Here is a 17,231-nt window from a genome sequence, read left to right as displayed (position 1 = left end):
CACTTTCAAAAAGTTTATTAACCCTTCAGGTGTTTCACAGGAATTTTTGGAATGTTTAAATAAAAATAAACATTTAACTTTTTTTCACACAAAATTTATTTCAGCTCCAATTTGTTTTATTTTACCAAGGGTAACAGGAGAAAATAGACCCCAAAATTTGTTGTACAATTTGTCTTGAGTATGCTGATACCCCATATGTGGGGGTAAACCACTGTTTGGGCGCATGGCAGAGCTCGGAAGGAAAGGAGCGCCATTTGACTTTTCAATGCAAAATTGACTGGAATTGAGATGGGACGCCATGTTGCATTTGGAGAGCCCCTGATGTGCCTAAACATTGAAACCCCCCACAAGTGACACCATTTTGGAAAGTAGACCCCTTAAGGAACTTATCTAGATGTGTGTTGAGCACTTTGACCCAACAAGTGCTTCACAGAAGTTTATAATGCAGAGCCGTAAAAATAAAAAATCATATTTTTTCACAAAAATGATCTTTTCGCCCCCATTTTTTTATTTCCCCAAGGGTAAGAGAAGAAATTAGACCACAAAAGTTGTTGTGCAATGTGTCCTGAGTACGACGATACCCCATATGTGGGGGTAAACCACTGTTTGGGCGCATAGCAGAGCTCGGAAGGGAAGGAGCGCTATTTTACTTTTCAATGCAAAATTGACTGGAATTAAGATGGGATGCCATGTTGCGTTTGGAGAGCCCCTGATGTGCCTAAACATTAAAAACCCCCACAAGTGACACCATTTTGGAAAGTAGACCCCCTAAGGAACTTATCTAGATGTGTTTTGAGAGCTTTGAACCCCCAAGTGTTTCACTACAGTTTATAACGCAGAGCCGTGAAAATAAAAAATAATTTTTTCCCACAAAAATGATTTTTAGCCCCCAGTTTTGTATTTTCACAAGGGTATCAGGATAAATTGGACCCCAAAAGTTGTTGTCCAGTTTGTCCTGAGTACGCTGATACCCCATATGTGGGGGGGAACCACTGTTTGGGCGCATGACAGAGCTCGGAAGGGAAGGAGCGCCATTTGGAATGCAGACTTAAATGGATTGGTCTGCAGGCTTCACGCTGCATTTGCAGAGCCCCTGATGTACCCAAACAGTACAAACCCCCCACAAGTGACCCCATATTGGAAACTAGACTCCCCAAGGAACTTATCTAGATGTGTTGTGAGAACTTTGAACCCCCAAGTGTTTCACTACAGTTTACAACGCAGAGCCGTGAAAATAAAAAATCTTTTTTTTCCCACAAAACTTATTTTTTGGCCCTCAGTTTTGTATTTTCCCAAGGGTAGCAGGAGAACTTGGACCCCAAAAGATGATGTCCAATTTGTCCTGAGTATGCTGATACCCCATATGTTGGGATAAACCCCTGTTTGGGCACAGGGGAGAGCTCTGAAGGGAAGGAGCACTGTTTTCCTTTTTCAACGCAGAATTGGCTGGAATTCAGATCGGATGCCATGTCCCGTTTGGAGAGCCCCTGATGTGCCCAAACAGTGGAAACCCCCCAATTATAACTGAAACCCTAATCCAAGCACACCCCTTACCCTAATCCCAACAGTAACCCTAACCACTCCTTTAACCCAGACACACCCAACCCTATTCCCAACCGTAAATGTAATCCAAACCCTAACCCTATCTTTAGCCCCAACCCTAACTGTAGCCCCAACCCTAGCCCCAACCCTAGCCCTAACCCTAACCCAAGCAATAACCCTAGCCCTATCACTAGCCCTAACACTAGCCGTAACACTAGCCCTAGCCCTAACCCTAGCCCCAACCCTAGCCCTAACCCTAGCCCTAACCCTAGCCCAACCCTAGCCCTAACCCTAACTCTAGCCCCAACCCTAGCCCCAACCCTAACCCTAGCCCTAACCCTTGCCCTAACCCTAACCCTAGCCCTAACCCTAGCTCTAACCCTAGCCCTAACTCTAGTCCTAACTCTAGTCCTAACTCTAGCCCTAACCCTAACCCTAATGGGAAAATGGAAATAAATACATTTTTTAATTTTTTAATTTTTCCCTAACTAAGGGAGTGATGAAGGGGGGTTTGATTTACTTTTATAGCGTTTTTTTTAGCGGATTTTTATGATTGGCAGCCGTCACACACTGAAAGACGCTTTTCATTGCAAAAAATATTTTTTGCGTTACCACATTTTGAGAGCTGTAATTTTTCCATATTTGAGTCCACTGAGTCATGTGAGATCTTGTTTTTTGTGGGACGAGTTGACGTTTTTATTGGTAATATTTTCGGACACGTGACGTTTTTTGATCGCTTTTTATTCCGATTTTTGTGAGGCAGAGTGATCAAAAACCAGCTATTCATGAATTTCTTTTGGGGGAGGCGTTTATACCGTTCCGCGTTTGGTAAAATTGATAAAGCAGTTTTATTCTTCGGGTCAGTACGATTACAGCGATACCTCATTTATATCATTTTTTATGTTTTGGCGCTTTTAAACGATAAAAACTATTTTATAGAAAAAATAATTATTTTGGTATCGCTTTATTCTCAGGACTATAACTTTTTTATTTTTTTGCTGATGATGCTGTATGGTGGCTCGTTTTTTGCGGGACAAGATGACGTTTTCAGCGGTATCATGGTTATTTTAGTCTTTTTGATCGCGTGTTATTCCACTTTTTGTTCGGCGGTATGATAATAAAGCGTTGTTTTTTGCCTCGTTTTTTTTTTTTTTTTCTTACGGTGTTTACTGAAGGGGTTAACTAGTGGAGCAGTTTTATAGGTTGGGTCGTTACGGACGCGGTGATACTAAATATGTGTACTTTTATTGTTTTTTTTATTTTATTTAGCAAAAGAAATGTATTTATGGGAATAATATATATATTTTTTTTCTTTATTTAGGATATTTTTTTTATTTATTTTTTTACACATGTGGGGAATTTTTTTTAAACTTTTTTACTTTGTCCCAGGGGGGGACATCACAGATCATTGATCTGGCAGTGTGCATAGCACTCTGCCAGATCTGCGATCTGCTGTGCAGGGCTGCAGGCTTACCAAGTGTCTGCTCTGAGCAGACACTCGGTAAGCCACCTCCCTCCCTGCAGGACCCGGATGCCGCGGCCATCTTGGATCCGGGACCTGCGGCGAGGAGGGAGGTAGGAGACCCTCAGAGCAACGCGATCACATCGCGTTGCTCCGGGGGTCTCAGGGAAGCCCGCAGGGAGCCCCCTCCCTGCGTGATGCTTCCCTATACCGCCGGTACACCGCGATCATGTTTGATCGCGGTGTGCCGGGGGTTAATGTGCCGGGGGCGGTCCGTGACCGCTCCTGGCACATAGTGCCGGATGTCAGCTGCGATATGGGAAGGAAGGAAGGAAGGGGTTAAAAAGGGATGATCACCAAAAAATGACAAGGCGTCCCCTCTATTTTTAATAATGAACAGAGGCTAAGTAGACAGCCGCAGGATGATATTATAGGCTGGAAAGGGGCTATGTATATTTGGCCCCCTTTCAAACTAACACTAGTCCTCAGCCACCCCAGAAATGGTGCAACCATTAGATGTGCCAATTCTGACTCTTAGCCTGGGCTCTTCCGCTTGCCCTGGTTTATTGGCAAGTGGGGTAATGGTTTTGGGGTTGATATCAACTGTGTAATGTCTGCTGACATCAAGTCCAGACTTTAGTAATGGAGAAGTGTCTATAAGATACCCCCATTATCTGCTTTAACATGGCTGGTTATCAAAAATGGGGGGACACCATGTTGTCTTTTTACATTTATTTATTCAGTTTTGATAATAAATTGGTGAACGAAGGAGTGTGGGGGGTATCTTTATTCAAATAAAGTATTTGTGTGTGTTTTTTAACTATTCACTTACTGGATTAGTAATGGGGTTGTCCGATAGAAGCCGCCCCATTAACCTCTGGAATCTATGTCAGTTGTCATTTCGCAGCTGACTTAAATCCTGTCATTCAGGACCATGGCTCGTGGGTGGTTAGGGGGATGTTTCCTCTTTGTCTCAAAGGTTTGGGGGATGGAACGCTGAATACTTCCATGGGATGGTGTGGAGATGTTCTGTGACACTGCTGGTGGTACTATCACATGACCTGGAGTCCCCCTTATTTTTAACACCCAGCTGAGAGAAAGCAGACAGCTGAGCGCTGGTGAAGAGGCAACAAACATGTAGCTTCGGAAGGCTATTAATATTAGCTCACAGCTGTCTGTGTAGCTTTTCCTGGTTATTAGAAAGGGGGAAACCCTATTCTTTATAACCAGAAAAGTATAAGAAGACAGCTGCAGGCTGATATCAATAAGCTGGGAAGGCCATGGATATTGGCCATCTCTCAGACTAATAACACCAGCACTCAGCTGCCCCAGAAATAGTGCATCCATTAGATGCACCAGTTCTGATGCTTAGCATTGGGTCTTCCTGCTTGCCCTGGTGCGTTGACAAGCAAATTAATGGGTTTGCAGTTGATATCAGCTTTGTAATGTCCGCTGATATCAAGCCCAGGAGTTAGTAATGGAGAGGTATCTATAATACACCTCCAATAATAACCACATAGTCAAAAGTAAAACACGCACAAAAGTCCTCAATCTTCTTTTACCCATTTATTAACTTTAAAAAATGAAATAATACAAAGGGGTGTGCCTTATTCCATCCCATGTCACACGATAATCCCTGAATCTGATACATCCCAATGCAGTGCTGAGTGGTGACATCAGTAATGATAGACACCTCTCCATTTTTGGGCTTGATGTCATCGGACATTGCACAGCAGACATCAATCCTAAATATTACCCAGCTTGCCAATGCACCAGGTCAAGCGGGAAGATCCAGGCAAAGAACAAGAATTGGTGCATCTAATGGATGCACCTTTTCTGGAGTGGCTGTGAGCTGCTATATTTAGGCTGGGAGGGCCAAATATCCATGGATCTTCACAGCCTGAGCACACCAGCCCCCGGCTGTATGGTCTACCTTGGCTGGTTATAAAAAAATAAGGGGAATCTATGCAGTTTTTCTTTATTTGTTTAAATAATAAAAAAATGTTGTTGGGGACTCTCTTTTTTGATAACCAGCCAAGATAAACCAGCCAGCCAGCAGCTATCTGTTTTACCTGTGCATGTTATCAAAAATTGAGAGGACCCCACATCTTTTTTTTCTTCTACATATTGTGCCTGCCAATAGAGCCAAAAGTGCTCACACCAGAAAAGTTTGTTGATTGCGCTACAGCCTTTCAACAAACTTTGTTTGGGCTTCCGAACCTGAACAGTAACATGGACATCCAGGGGAAGTCCTTGTTCAGGGTCTGTGCATGGACGCTAGGTATGGACTCCAAACTTTACTGTTCAGGTTCACCCATGCCTAGATAACATCATCAAGGATCCTTTAGCTCACCAGAATTTAGCAGGATACAGGATGACATTGAAAAGTAAAGATGGTTTCTGGTGACAAACAGATAAAAGAAATACAGTGAGTGTTTAACAATCAAGTGGTGCATCCTGCAGTGTAGGAAATTCTGCTTCTTGTGACAGTATGTTTGCAAAATTTGGTCCCATTGTTACTGGTAGAACCCATTGATGTTGCTAGTTCATTGTACTCTACCAGTTTTACTTTTTCATAAGTTGAAGAATTTATTTAAAATCACAAATCTAAAATCACAAGTTAAAGGCAATAAACACATTGCTTGTTTGCATGCCACTAGAGGAGTTTAGTGGATAATAATAATAATAATAATAATAATAATAATAATAATAATAAATGTGTTCTCCGGTCTTCCAGAAATCGGCAAGTTTGAACAATTTTCAACTCAAGTATGTGGCCAGTATTGTTTCTAAGTCACTGACATTTTAACAACTTTGCATAAATCAACAAGGCATAATGCCCAGAAATAGTACACAGACCATACTGCCCCTGAGTCGGGGGGCTAATTCCACTGCCAACATTGAGCCTTCCCACCCTCATTGCATGTTCAACTGTATCAGCATCAAGGATGTCATGATAGGGAAGGAGGGGAGGGAGATGCAAAGGAGGGTGGAAGAGAAAGGACATTAAAGGAAACAACTGGACGTAAGTTGTTCATTCAACCCTTCGAGTTGAGCAAATTCTAAGTGGTCCCTCTTTTACCCATTTATTAACTAAAAAACAGAATAATACAAAGGGGTCCGCCATGAATTCATCCCATGTCCCACAACGATCCCTGACTCTGCTACATCCGGATGCAGTGCTGAGCGGTGACATCAGTAATGATAGAGATGAGCAAACCCGAACAGTAAAGTTCAGTGTCCGTACCGAACACCTACTGTTTGAGCACGGACACCGAACACGGACTTCATCAGAAGGTCTGTGTCACTGTTTGAGTTCGGCTGCCCTTACACCAGGTGTTTGTCACGCTGTCATGTGCATGACAGAATGGCAAACACTGCTTCTGATCGGCAGTGAAACCATCCCCGTCGGTCAGAGAGCTGCGGTTACCATTCAGCTGTGATGGGAAGTATAAAGTTTACCTCCGGTCACTGGTGTCAGCTGATGGCACAACTGCTCCCATCATCCGACACCTGCTGCTGTTATTAACAGCGAGAGCAGGAGTGGCGGATGGGAGTATTCATCTCTAACTGTGCTAGCGGAGATGTCACTGAGGTCACAGCAATTCAGCCCAGCTGGGAACGGAGCCTCAGTGACCGGAGGTAACCTCGATGATGTCACCGCTAGTCACTGAGGCTGCGCTCTCAGCAGTTCAGTCACCACTGGTTCTCAGCCTGGACGGTCCCATTTTGGCACCGTCCAGGTTGAAAACTGTTTTTTCCCCAGACATGGATTACGGCGTGGGACAGAATGACGGAGAGGTGAGGGATATTGTTGTTGTTTTTTTATTTAGTTTTATTACAGGAGAACGAGGGCTTCGGTGGAATTAGGAGTTAGGTGAGTATAACTGTGTTTGTTATTTTTACATTTAAAACTGTGTTTTATTTTATTTCTAATAAAGGTCTTTATTCTGGCTGTGTCTTTTTTTTACAATACAACTGTAGGATTAGTAATGGATTGGTGTCTTACAGACGCCTCTCCATTACTAAGCCGTGGGCTTGATGTCACCTGACAATACAAAGGTGACATCAACCCCAAAAATATGAACCCCACTTGCCACCACTACAGGGCAAGTAGGAAGAGCCCGACAAAGTGCCAAAATTGGTGCATCTAATAGATGTGCCTTTTCTGGGCAGCTGCAGGCTGCTATTTTTATGCTGGGGGCCAATATCCATGGCCCCTTACCAGCCTGAGAATACCAGCATCCATCCAGCTGTCTGCTTTAGCAAGGCTGGTTGTCAAAAATGGGGGGGATCCCACGTCATTTTTTAAAATTATTTATTTAAATAATTAAAAATTACATTGTTGGGACCCCTCTATTCTTGATAACTAACCCTACTGAAGCTGACAGCTGAGGGTTGCAGCCTCCAGCTATGAGTTTTGCCTGGCTGGTAAATGAAAATACAGGGGAACCCTCATCGTGTTTTTTTTATTATTTATTTACAGCACAGGAGCGGCTGATGAATACTCCCTTCTGCTGCTCCTGCTCTTTCTGTTATTAGCGGCAGCAGGTGTCAGATGATGGGTGCAGTTGTCCCATCAGCTGACACCAGTGACCGGAGGTAAACTTTATACCTCTGATCACAGCTGAGCGCTCATGCTGTCTTTTGACAGCGTGGGAACCGGAGCTCTCTGGCCGGTGGGGATGATTTCACCACCGATCAGAAGCTGTGTTTGACGTGCTGTCATGCACATGACAGCACAAAAAACACTAGATGTTCAGGCCCCCCATTCAAGTGAATGGGGTTCGAGTTTGGGTACTGTTCTGGTGCCTAAACTCAAACTTTTTATAACTGTTTGACCAAACCCGCCAGACCCAAACATCCAGGTATCTGCCTATCTCTAATAGACACCTCTCCATTGCAAATCCCTGAGCTTGATGTCATCGGACATTGCACAGCTGACATCAACCCTAAAATATTACCCGCTTGCCAATGCATCAGGGCAAGGGGGAAAAGCCAGGCAAAGAACCAGAAATAGCGAATCTAATGGATACGCCTTTTCTGGGGTGGCTGTAGGCTGCTATCCTTAGGCTGGGAGGACCAAATATCCATAGATCTTCCCAGCCTAAGAATAAAAGCCCAGTTGTCTGCTTTACCTTGGCTGGTTATTATCAACCCTTCAAGTTCAACAGATTCAAAGAGGAAAATTCATTGGTTTTCATTCTGGTCTAGTAGCCGATTCCAATCCCCCTTTCTAAGTGAATGAGAAATCACCTCAATGACTCTTAAGGACACACTCCTCCTATTATTTGAATAAGAAATGCAATCTCAGAATCAATTTCTTTGGTGGACCAAATGTACTCTGATATTTCATCCTTTTAGATCTAGTTGTCTCACTACAGAGGATCATTCTTCTAGCATGCATTACAAAGTGTAATATTAATTTTTTCTATCCTGGCAGAAAATCTACAAATAGTGTAACGCATAGCTGTAATTTATAGCTGTAATTTAAAATATTATAATAATTTTGTTTTATAAGAATAAATGCATATAATATTGCATACCGCATGAAATAATGCAAGAACAAACCTGTTCAGTTCTTCCATAAGACTTTGACCTCTCCCTTGAAGTACTGCCTCTCAGGGATGCCCATCTGTTTATTTCAGACGACGCACACTTTACAGGGGTGCTCAGCTCATACTTTATTTCCTCTATGGCTTTTATTGCAGATGAGGTCTGAGGATTTCCATCATAAGTGTGTTTTCTTTGAGTGAACAGATACTTCCCACTTGATGGATGAAAATATTCTTGAACTGAAAGAGGGAAATACCAAATTATATTATTTCTATTTAGGATGCCTCTGAGTTTTCTGTATTCATGATGTAATACCTTTATTAACTAACTGAAAAAAAAGATAATTGCAGGGTTTGGAACAAAAAGGTCCCTTCATTCGTAAAATATATCGTTCACATCACATTTAGGGACTGTCTGGGTTATGCACCAGGATGACCTTGGGAGTGTGCATCAAAACTTAAAGGGATTTTCCAGTTTCAAAGCTTTTTCTTCAGTATATAAAATAATATACTGAGCTAGTAGTCACCTTCCCTTGATCTAGCATCTGATCTTTGTCACTGCTCCTATGATTTACAGGCTGCAGTGCACATCAATACTGCAGACATTCATTGACCACACCGGCTTGTACTGTCTGTATACTGAGTCTCCTTCATTCGCCTGTACCCGACATAGGTCATATCAGTATGAGAAGTGATTAAAAGGTTTAAATGTTAGCGGTTTTATTGTGAAGATTTCCTAGGTAGCCCTATTGCACATTAGATTTATTAACAAAAAAAACTTCCAAAGTTTGGATTAAGCACTGAAACAAGAACAATATAAATATCTCAGCACAACTATGAACCCCATATATTGCTCCATACAGTATAATGAGCCCCATATATTGCTCCTTACAGTATAATGAGCCCCATATATTGCTTCATACAGTATTATGGGCGCTACATCATGCTCCATACAGAATAATGAGCCCCATACAGTGGGGGAAATAAGTATTTGATCCCTTGCTGATTTTGTAAGTTTGTCCACTAACAAAGACATGTACAGGCTATAATTGTAAGGGATGTTAATTTTAACATTAAGAGATAGAATATCAACAATAAAATCCAGAAAATCACATTGTATAAATTATATACATTTATTTGCATTTTGCAGTGAGAAATAAGTATTTGATCTCCTACAAACCATTAAGAGTTCTGGCTCCTACATACCAAATAGATGCTCATAATCAACTTGTTACCTACATTAAAGACAGCTGTCTTACATAGTCACCTTTATAAAAGACGCCTGTCCACAGACTCAATTAATCAGTCAGACTCTAACCTCTACAACATGGGCAAGACCAAAGAGCTTTCTGAAGATGTCATGAACAAGATCATAGACCTGCACAAAGCTGGAATGGGCTGAAAAACCATAAGTAAGATGCTGGGTGAGAACGAGACAACTGTTGGTGCAATAGTAAGAAAATGGAATAAATACAAAATGACTGTCAATCGACATCAATCTGGGGCACCATGCAAAATCTCATCTCGTGGAGTATCCTTGGTCAAAAGGAAGGTGAGAGATCAAGGCAGCTGGGACCACAGTCACCAAGAAAACCATTGGTAACACATTACGCCGTAAAGGTTTAAAATACTGCAGCGCCCGCAAGGTCCCCTGCTCTGAAGTTTGCCAATGAACACCTGGATGATTCTGTGAGTAATTGCGAGAAGGTGCTGTGGTCAGATGAGACAAAAATTGATGCATTAACTCAACTCGCCGTGTTTGGAGGAAGAGAAATGCTGCCTGTGACCCAGAGAACACCGTCCCCACTGTCAAGCATGGAGGTGGAAACATGTTTTGGGGGGGGTTCTCAGCTAAAGACACAGGACTACTTCACTGCATCAATGGGAGAATGGATGGAGCCATGTACCGTAAAATACTGAGTGACAACCTCCTTCCCTCCGCCAGGACATTAAAAATGGGCCGTGGTTGGATCTTCCAGCAAGACAATGACCCAAAACATAGAGTCAAGGCAATAAAGGAGTGGCTCAAAAAGAAGCACATTAAGGTCATGGAGTGGCATAGCCAGTCCAAACCTTAATCCCATACAAAACTGATGGAGGGAGTGGAAACTCCGAGTTGCCAAGAGACAGCTTCAAAATCTTAATGATTTAGAGATGATCTGCAAAGAGGAGTGGACCAAAATTCCTCCTGACATGTGCGCAAACCTCATCATCAACTACAAAAAATGTCTGACTGCTGTGCTTGCCAACAAGGGTTTTGCCACCAAGTATTAAGTCTTGTTTTCCAGAGGGATCAAATATTTATTTCTCACTGCAAAATGCAAATGCATACAATGTGATTTTCTGGACTCTATTTTTGATTTTCTATCTCTCAATGTTAAAATTAACCTACCCTTTAAATTATAGACTGTTCATGTATTTGTTAATGGGCAATCTTACAAAATCTGCAAGGGATCAAATACTTATTTCCCCCATTGTATATTGCTCCATACAGAATACTGGACCCAATATAATTCTCCACACAGTATAATGAGCCCCACATAATTCTCCAAACAGTATAATGAGCCCCAAATATTGCTCCATACAGTCTAATGAGTGCCATATAATTCTCCAAACAGTATAATGAGCCCACACATTGCTCCATACAGTATAATGGACCCCATATAATACTCCATACAGAATAATGGACCCCATATAATGCTTCATACAGAATAATGGACCACATATATTTCTGCATACATAATGAGCCCCATATATTGCTCCATACATAATGAACCCAATATATTGCTCCATACAGTATATGATTGGCCCCATATATTGCTCCACATATAATGGGACCCATATAAGGCTTCATATATAATGGGACCCATATAATGCTCCATACAAAATGAGCCTCACATAATGCTCCATACATAATGGGCCACATATAATGATTCAGTATATGATGGGCCCCATATAATGCTCCATACAGAAGGAGACCGATATATTGCTCCAAGCATTGAAAAAAATGAAATACTCACCTCTCTTCGCTGGCCGCAGCTCCGGACACCTCAACGTCACTGTCTTCGGACAGGGAAGAAAGAGGGCCTTGTTAGAGAGCTACAGGCAGCAAGGGACCACAGACCAGCGAATAGTGGAAGGCTCCCAAACTGACCTGTCAAGGGGATTTCCACCTGTCTTCAGGCTGCCTGGACTCCAGCTACACCTGTTACCAGTAACTTGGACTGAGACAGTTCTCAGTAAACCAGGTAAAGACTGCAACCCCGTGTCCTCCAATTATTTGCGGCATTCACCATCCCTGCCAAATACACTGGGAGCCCTGGGGACACCGCTTCAGCTGTGGGAAGCGACAGCATCTTTGCTGCAGCACCATCGCCCCCAGAGGACCCCTTTAAGCAGCGTCGGTCACCTCCGACCGAGAACCACAGGTGGCTTCACGAACTTTCCTGATTTCAAAAACCCCTTTAAAGACTATGCTTTTAACATGGGCGCCCAGGGCAACGGACCAGGTCGCTGCCACCGTGACACATCCCTTTAAGTAATGGACCCGGTACCGAGTACCCCACAGCCCTGACTGATGACTCACAATATTCTCTGATTATTGCTGCATTTTATTTGTGCCTTTTCCCCTTTTATTGATGTGTTTTTAGTACAGAAGTGAAGCCGTATTTTTAAAGTGTTTTTTATATTATGGAATAGCTTTGATTCTACACTTAATAAAGTAACTGCAGTTCTTTTACATGTGTTTTTTATGCTCCACATAGAAGGTCAAGAGAGAAAAAAAGCACCAAAACGGCACAGCTCGGCTGTTCTGATCATTAATGTGCAGCAAGTTAATTCACAATGTAGTACCAGTTGTCACCATTAGAGGTCATTAGGTACACATTTATCCTGTTCTCTATCCAGGAGCTTATCGCTTTAAGTCTGTGTTCTGACTAGAACTGCCCCCTGGTTTCCCGGGCAAAAGTAGCCATTTTCCCCCCGACCTTGAGTCTTAAGGTACCGTCACACTAGGCGATATCGCCAGCGATCCGTGACGTTGCAGCGACCTGGATAGCGATATCGCTGTATTTGACACGCAGCAGCGATCTGGATCCCGCTGTGAAATTGCTGGTCGCTGCTAGAAGGTCTGCACTTTATTTGGTCGCTAGGTCGCCGTGTATCGCCGTGTTTGACAGCAAAAGCAAGGATACCAGCGATATTTTACACTGGTAACCAGGGTAAACATCGGGTTACTAAGCGCAGGGCCGCGCTTAGTAACCCGATGTTTACCCTGGTTACCAGCGTAAAAGTTAAAAAAACAAACAGCACATACTCACCAGCGCGTCCCCCAGCCTCTGCTTCCTGACACTGACTGAGCGCCGGCCCTAAACTGAAAGTGAAAGCACAGCGGTGACGTCACCGCTGTGCTGTTAGGGCCGGAGCTCAGTCAGTGTCAGGAAGCAGAGGCTGGGGGACGCGCTGGTGAGTATGTGCTGTTTGTTTTTTTAACTTTTACGCTGGTAACCAGGGTAAACATCGGGTTACTAAGCACGGCCCTGCGCTTAGTAACCCGATGTTTACCCTGGTTACCCGGGGACCTCGGCATCGTTGGTCGCTGGAGAGCGGTCTGTGTGACAGCTCTCCAGCGACCAAACAGCGACGCTGCAGCGATCGACATCGCTGTCGCTATCGCTGCAGCGTCGCTTAATGTGACGGTACCTTTACACACATGTTCCTGGCTCTCTCTTCCTGCAGATCATTGCTCTTGATAAGCGGATTCCGGTGAGGCACAAATGTACTTACATGTGTGTGTTATGTTACAACAGTTATGCAGCCACTGTATAGCAGAGTGTGTAGTTAGGCATGTTGTGCTTTATTTCATATTGCTGTTTCTCTGTATGCAGATAGATGTTTGCTTATATAAAGAAATACAATGCTGACAACCTGAACTTGCCCTAAGATAGCCATGATAACTGTGTATCTGTCTTATCCTGTGTTCAGTGTTAGCTCTCTAATCTCTGTTATTCATGTTATTGCATCTTGTAACATGCTGTAATGTGCCGAGTACTGATGCACTGTTATTTCCTTTGTAATTTTTACCTGATCATCCATTATATTGAATATCTCACAATATCATCTACTATTGTTGTTCATCGTTCACATCTCAATAAATATAGACTTAAGAACCTATACAGTCTGTTTACTGAGGCAATGGATGAAGGTTTAGCCATATGCTAGAATCCACACAGCATCATACGTGGAGGAAGGCAGAACAGTAAAAACGGGACCGCTGGCTGCAGTTGGTGGTTACACAGATGGTATGGGACCGCTACCACCCAAACTGCTCTGCATACAGGTATTACAGCATCCGCCATACAGCCGCGGGGAACAAGAGTCCAGGCAACAGTAAAAACGGAACCGCTGGCTGCAGGTGGTGGTTGTACAGGCTGTACGGGACCGCTACCACCCAGACTGCACCGCATACGGGTGTAACAGCAGCCGCCTTACAGCTGCAGGAAACAAGAGTCCAGGCAACAGTAAAAACTGACCGCCGGTCGCACGCGATGATTACACAGACTGTATGGGACCGCTACCATCCAAACTTCTCCGCATATGGGTATTACAGCAGCCGCCATACTGCCGCAGGGAATAGAACCCAGGACCCAGTAAGAGCAGATTAGCCCTTCAGTGAAACTAATAGCCGGTCACAGGCTGTAGTTGATCAGACTGTACGGGACCGCTCACACCCACACTGCTCCACATACGGGTATCACAGCAGCCGCCATACAGCCGCAGAACGAAGCCCACAAAGAAGTGCTACGCCATTCCCGCCGAGCGGAAGCTCACCCGCACAAAGACTCAGTTTCCCGCCGAAACACTCAGTAGTACGCAGCTAAGGGCACAATGTCTCGACGCGATACATCTTCGCTCAAAACGAGGTCACAAGCAGGCTCTAACAAGTCATCAATAAAAGAGCTTGCTGCTGTTGCTCGTGCCGAAGCTGAAGCGGCCAAAGTGAGGTCCTCTTTCACCGAACAAGAGATGCATCTAAAGATGAGACAAGCAGAACATGAAGCAGAACAAGAAGCCGAAACCGCACGTTTGCAGGCAGAGAAAGAAAAGGAGAGTGCGCGCCTGCGAGCGTCTCTAGAAAGACTTGCAGCAGACAAAGAGACAGCAGCTGCAATAGCTAAGGCAGAGAACTTGGAAGCTATGGAGGATCCTGATGATGAGAGACGCAGCAACGTTCTTGGAGCAGAGTACGTCCATCAACATTCTGACATGGATGACAGCCCTGACACACTACATCGACCAGCCTATGCTGATTACCAGCGATCCAAACCCGAACTTCGCTACTATAGACAAGAGGACGCCCAGTATAGAGATGTCGACCACAGCTACCATTCCACTGATCAGAAGGTACAGCTCCCGTCCCGCCTTAAATAGACACCTTCACCAAAAAGGTACTAAGCAGACTATCCAAAGCCTGGAGCATCTCACAGGTATGGTGGTACACCACACATTAGACATGACTATAACACACCGGCTCATACCAGCACTGACCAAGCCACCATGGACTTTGCAAAGTTCTTTGACCACCGAGAACTGGTTACTAAAGGCCTTGTAAAGTTCACTGATACAGCCGAAAACTATAGATCATGGCGTGCCTCATTCCAGAACACCATTCAGGGACTGGACCTTTCTAGTAGCGACAAATTAGGTCTGCTGGTAAAGTGGCCCGGAAGTGAGTCGGTCGAGCATGCCAAAAGACTAAGAGGCATTAATATAAAGTATCCACGCATAGGTCTACGTAAAGTGTGGGAAACACTTGATGAATGCTATGGGTCCATAGAAGTCATAGAGAATGCTTTATACAAAAGAATTGATGATTTCCCTAAGACAGGGCCTAAAGGTTAACAGAAGCTTAGAGAATTGAGTGATTTATTGATAGAGTTACAGGTTGCCCAGAAGGAAGGTCACTTGCCCTGATTGGCATTCTTAGACACTGCTAGGGGTCTCAAACCAATACTGTAGTACAGAAACTCCCTTACAACTTACAAGAAAAGTGGGTTACACATGGTTCACGGTATAAGCAAACTCATAATGTACCATTCCCTCCTTTTATTGTATTTGTGGAATTTGTCACCCAACAAGCTAGGATCAGAAATGACCCTAGTTTTTACTTCACTCTGGCATGTTCCACTGCCCCTGGTGTGAAACCCAGTAAGACACCTGTTGCATTCCACAAAACTAATATTGTTTCCACAGGTCCTCCTCACAATACAAGTAAGCCCCCTCCAGAAGAGAACAAACCTCAAAATGTCAGTAAGCAGTGTCCTCTACACTGTCCTTCAGGGAGAAGTCTCTGGAGGATCACAAAGGTTTCCTCAAGGAAGACAACATCTGTTTCAAGTGCTGTGCCACAACCTCTCATCTCGCCAGGAACTGTGAAGCTAGCGTGAAATGTGCCGAATGCAGCAGCACGGATCACAACACAGCCTTGCACCCTGGACCACCTCCACAAGCATTGTTGCAAGCAGAGGAGCATGATGGGAAGCAAAAGAACACTGAAGAAGACACCCCTGTGGTCACTGTTGTGAATTCCGTTCTCGGACTCCCTCCTGTGGTCATGAATGGTACTTTGGTTAGTTCTGCTCTTGGACTCCCTCTGGTGGCTTCGAGCGGAACTGCTGGTCACTGAGGTTGGCTTTATCAGCTGCTCTCGTTTATTTCTGCTGGCTTCCTATTTAACTCCACTCAGATCGTTACTTCATGCCAGCTGTCAATGTTCCAGTAATGGTTCAGATCTCTCTTGGCTTTCTCTGAGGACCTGTCTACTCCAGCAGAAGCTAAGTCTTTGCTAGTTCATTTGTTGTTACTGCTTCCTGAATATATTTCTTAGTACTGCTATTTCTAGTCCGGCTTGCTATCATGATATTCCTTTGCTAGCTGGAAGCTCTGGGGTGCAGAGTGGCACCTCCACACCGTGAGTCGGTGTGGGGAGTCTTTTTGCTTACTCTGTGTGGTTTTTTGTAGTCTTTTGTGCTGACCGCATAGTTCCCTTTTCTATCCTCTGACTATTTAGTGAAATCTGGCCTCCTTTGCTAAAACCTGTTTCATTCCTGTGTTTGTGACTTTCCTCTTAACTCACAAGTCAATATATGTGGGGGTCTGCCTTTACCTTTGGGGAATTTCTCTGAGGCAAGGTAAGGCTTCTATTTCTATGTTTAGGTGTAGTTAGCTCTTAGGCTGTGAAGAGGCGTCTAGGGAGAGTTAGGTACGCTCCACGGCTATTTCTAGTGTGTGTGATAGGAGTAGGGTTTGCGGTCAGCAGAGTTCCCACTTCCCCAGAGCTAGTCCCGATTTTGAGTTTACTCATCAGGTCATTTCGGGTGCTCCTAACCACCAGGTCCATAACAGTACAGCTGGCCCATAAAGTGTTAATGCATCTCAAAAGAGGGATAAGAGAAGTTCTGAACCCATTTTGTTTTCTTTGCAGTGTGTTTTGTCTCTCTTTTCCCCTTAACCTCTGGGTGGTTCAGGACTCAGGTGTAGATATGGATATTCAAGGTCTGTCCTCTTGTGTGGATCATCTCACTGCAAGGGTACAAAGCATTCAAGATTATGTAGTTCAGAATCCGATGTTAGAGCCTAGAATTCCAATTCCTGATTTGTTTTCTGGGGATAGA

General features: G+C 43.9%; 1 protein-coding gene across 1 annotated transcript in view; it reads right to left on the bottom strand.

The window, feature by feature from the left end:
- The window catches only part of LOC143794290 (ciliary microtubule inner protein 2B-like), a 143,309-nt gene that overhangs the window by 47,133 nt on the left and 78,945 nt on the right, over window positions 1–17,231 (bottom strand). Inside the window, exon 3 of the mRNA XM_077280956.1 lies at window positions 8,576–8,799. Within this exon, the coding sequence (XP_077137071.1) occupies window positions 8,576–8,799 (224 nt within the window). The remainder of the gene's footprint in view (window positions 1–8,575; window positions 8,800–17,231) is intronic.

Source organism: Ranitomeya variabilis, chromosome 1, assembly GCF_051348905.1.
Source record: "Ranitomeya variabilis isolate aRanVar5 chromosome 1, aRanVar5.hap1, whole genome shotgun sequence".
In the NCBI taxonomy this organism is placed as follows: Eukaryota; Metazoa; Chordata; class Amphibia; order Anura; family Dendrobatidae; genus Ranitomeya; species Ranitomeya variabilis.
The sequence above is the reverse complement of the archived record's forward strand: the minus strand, read 5'-3'. Positions and strand labels throughout refer to the sequence as shown.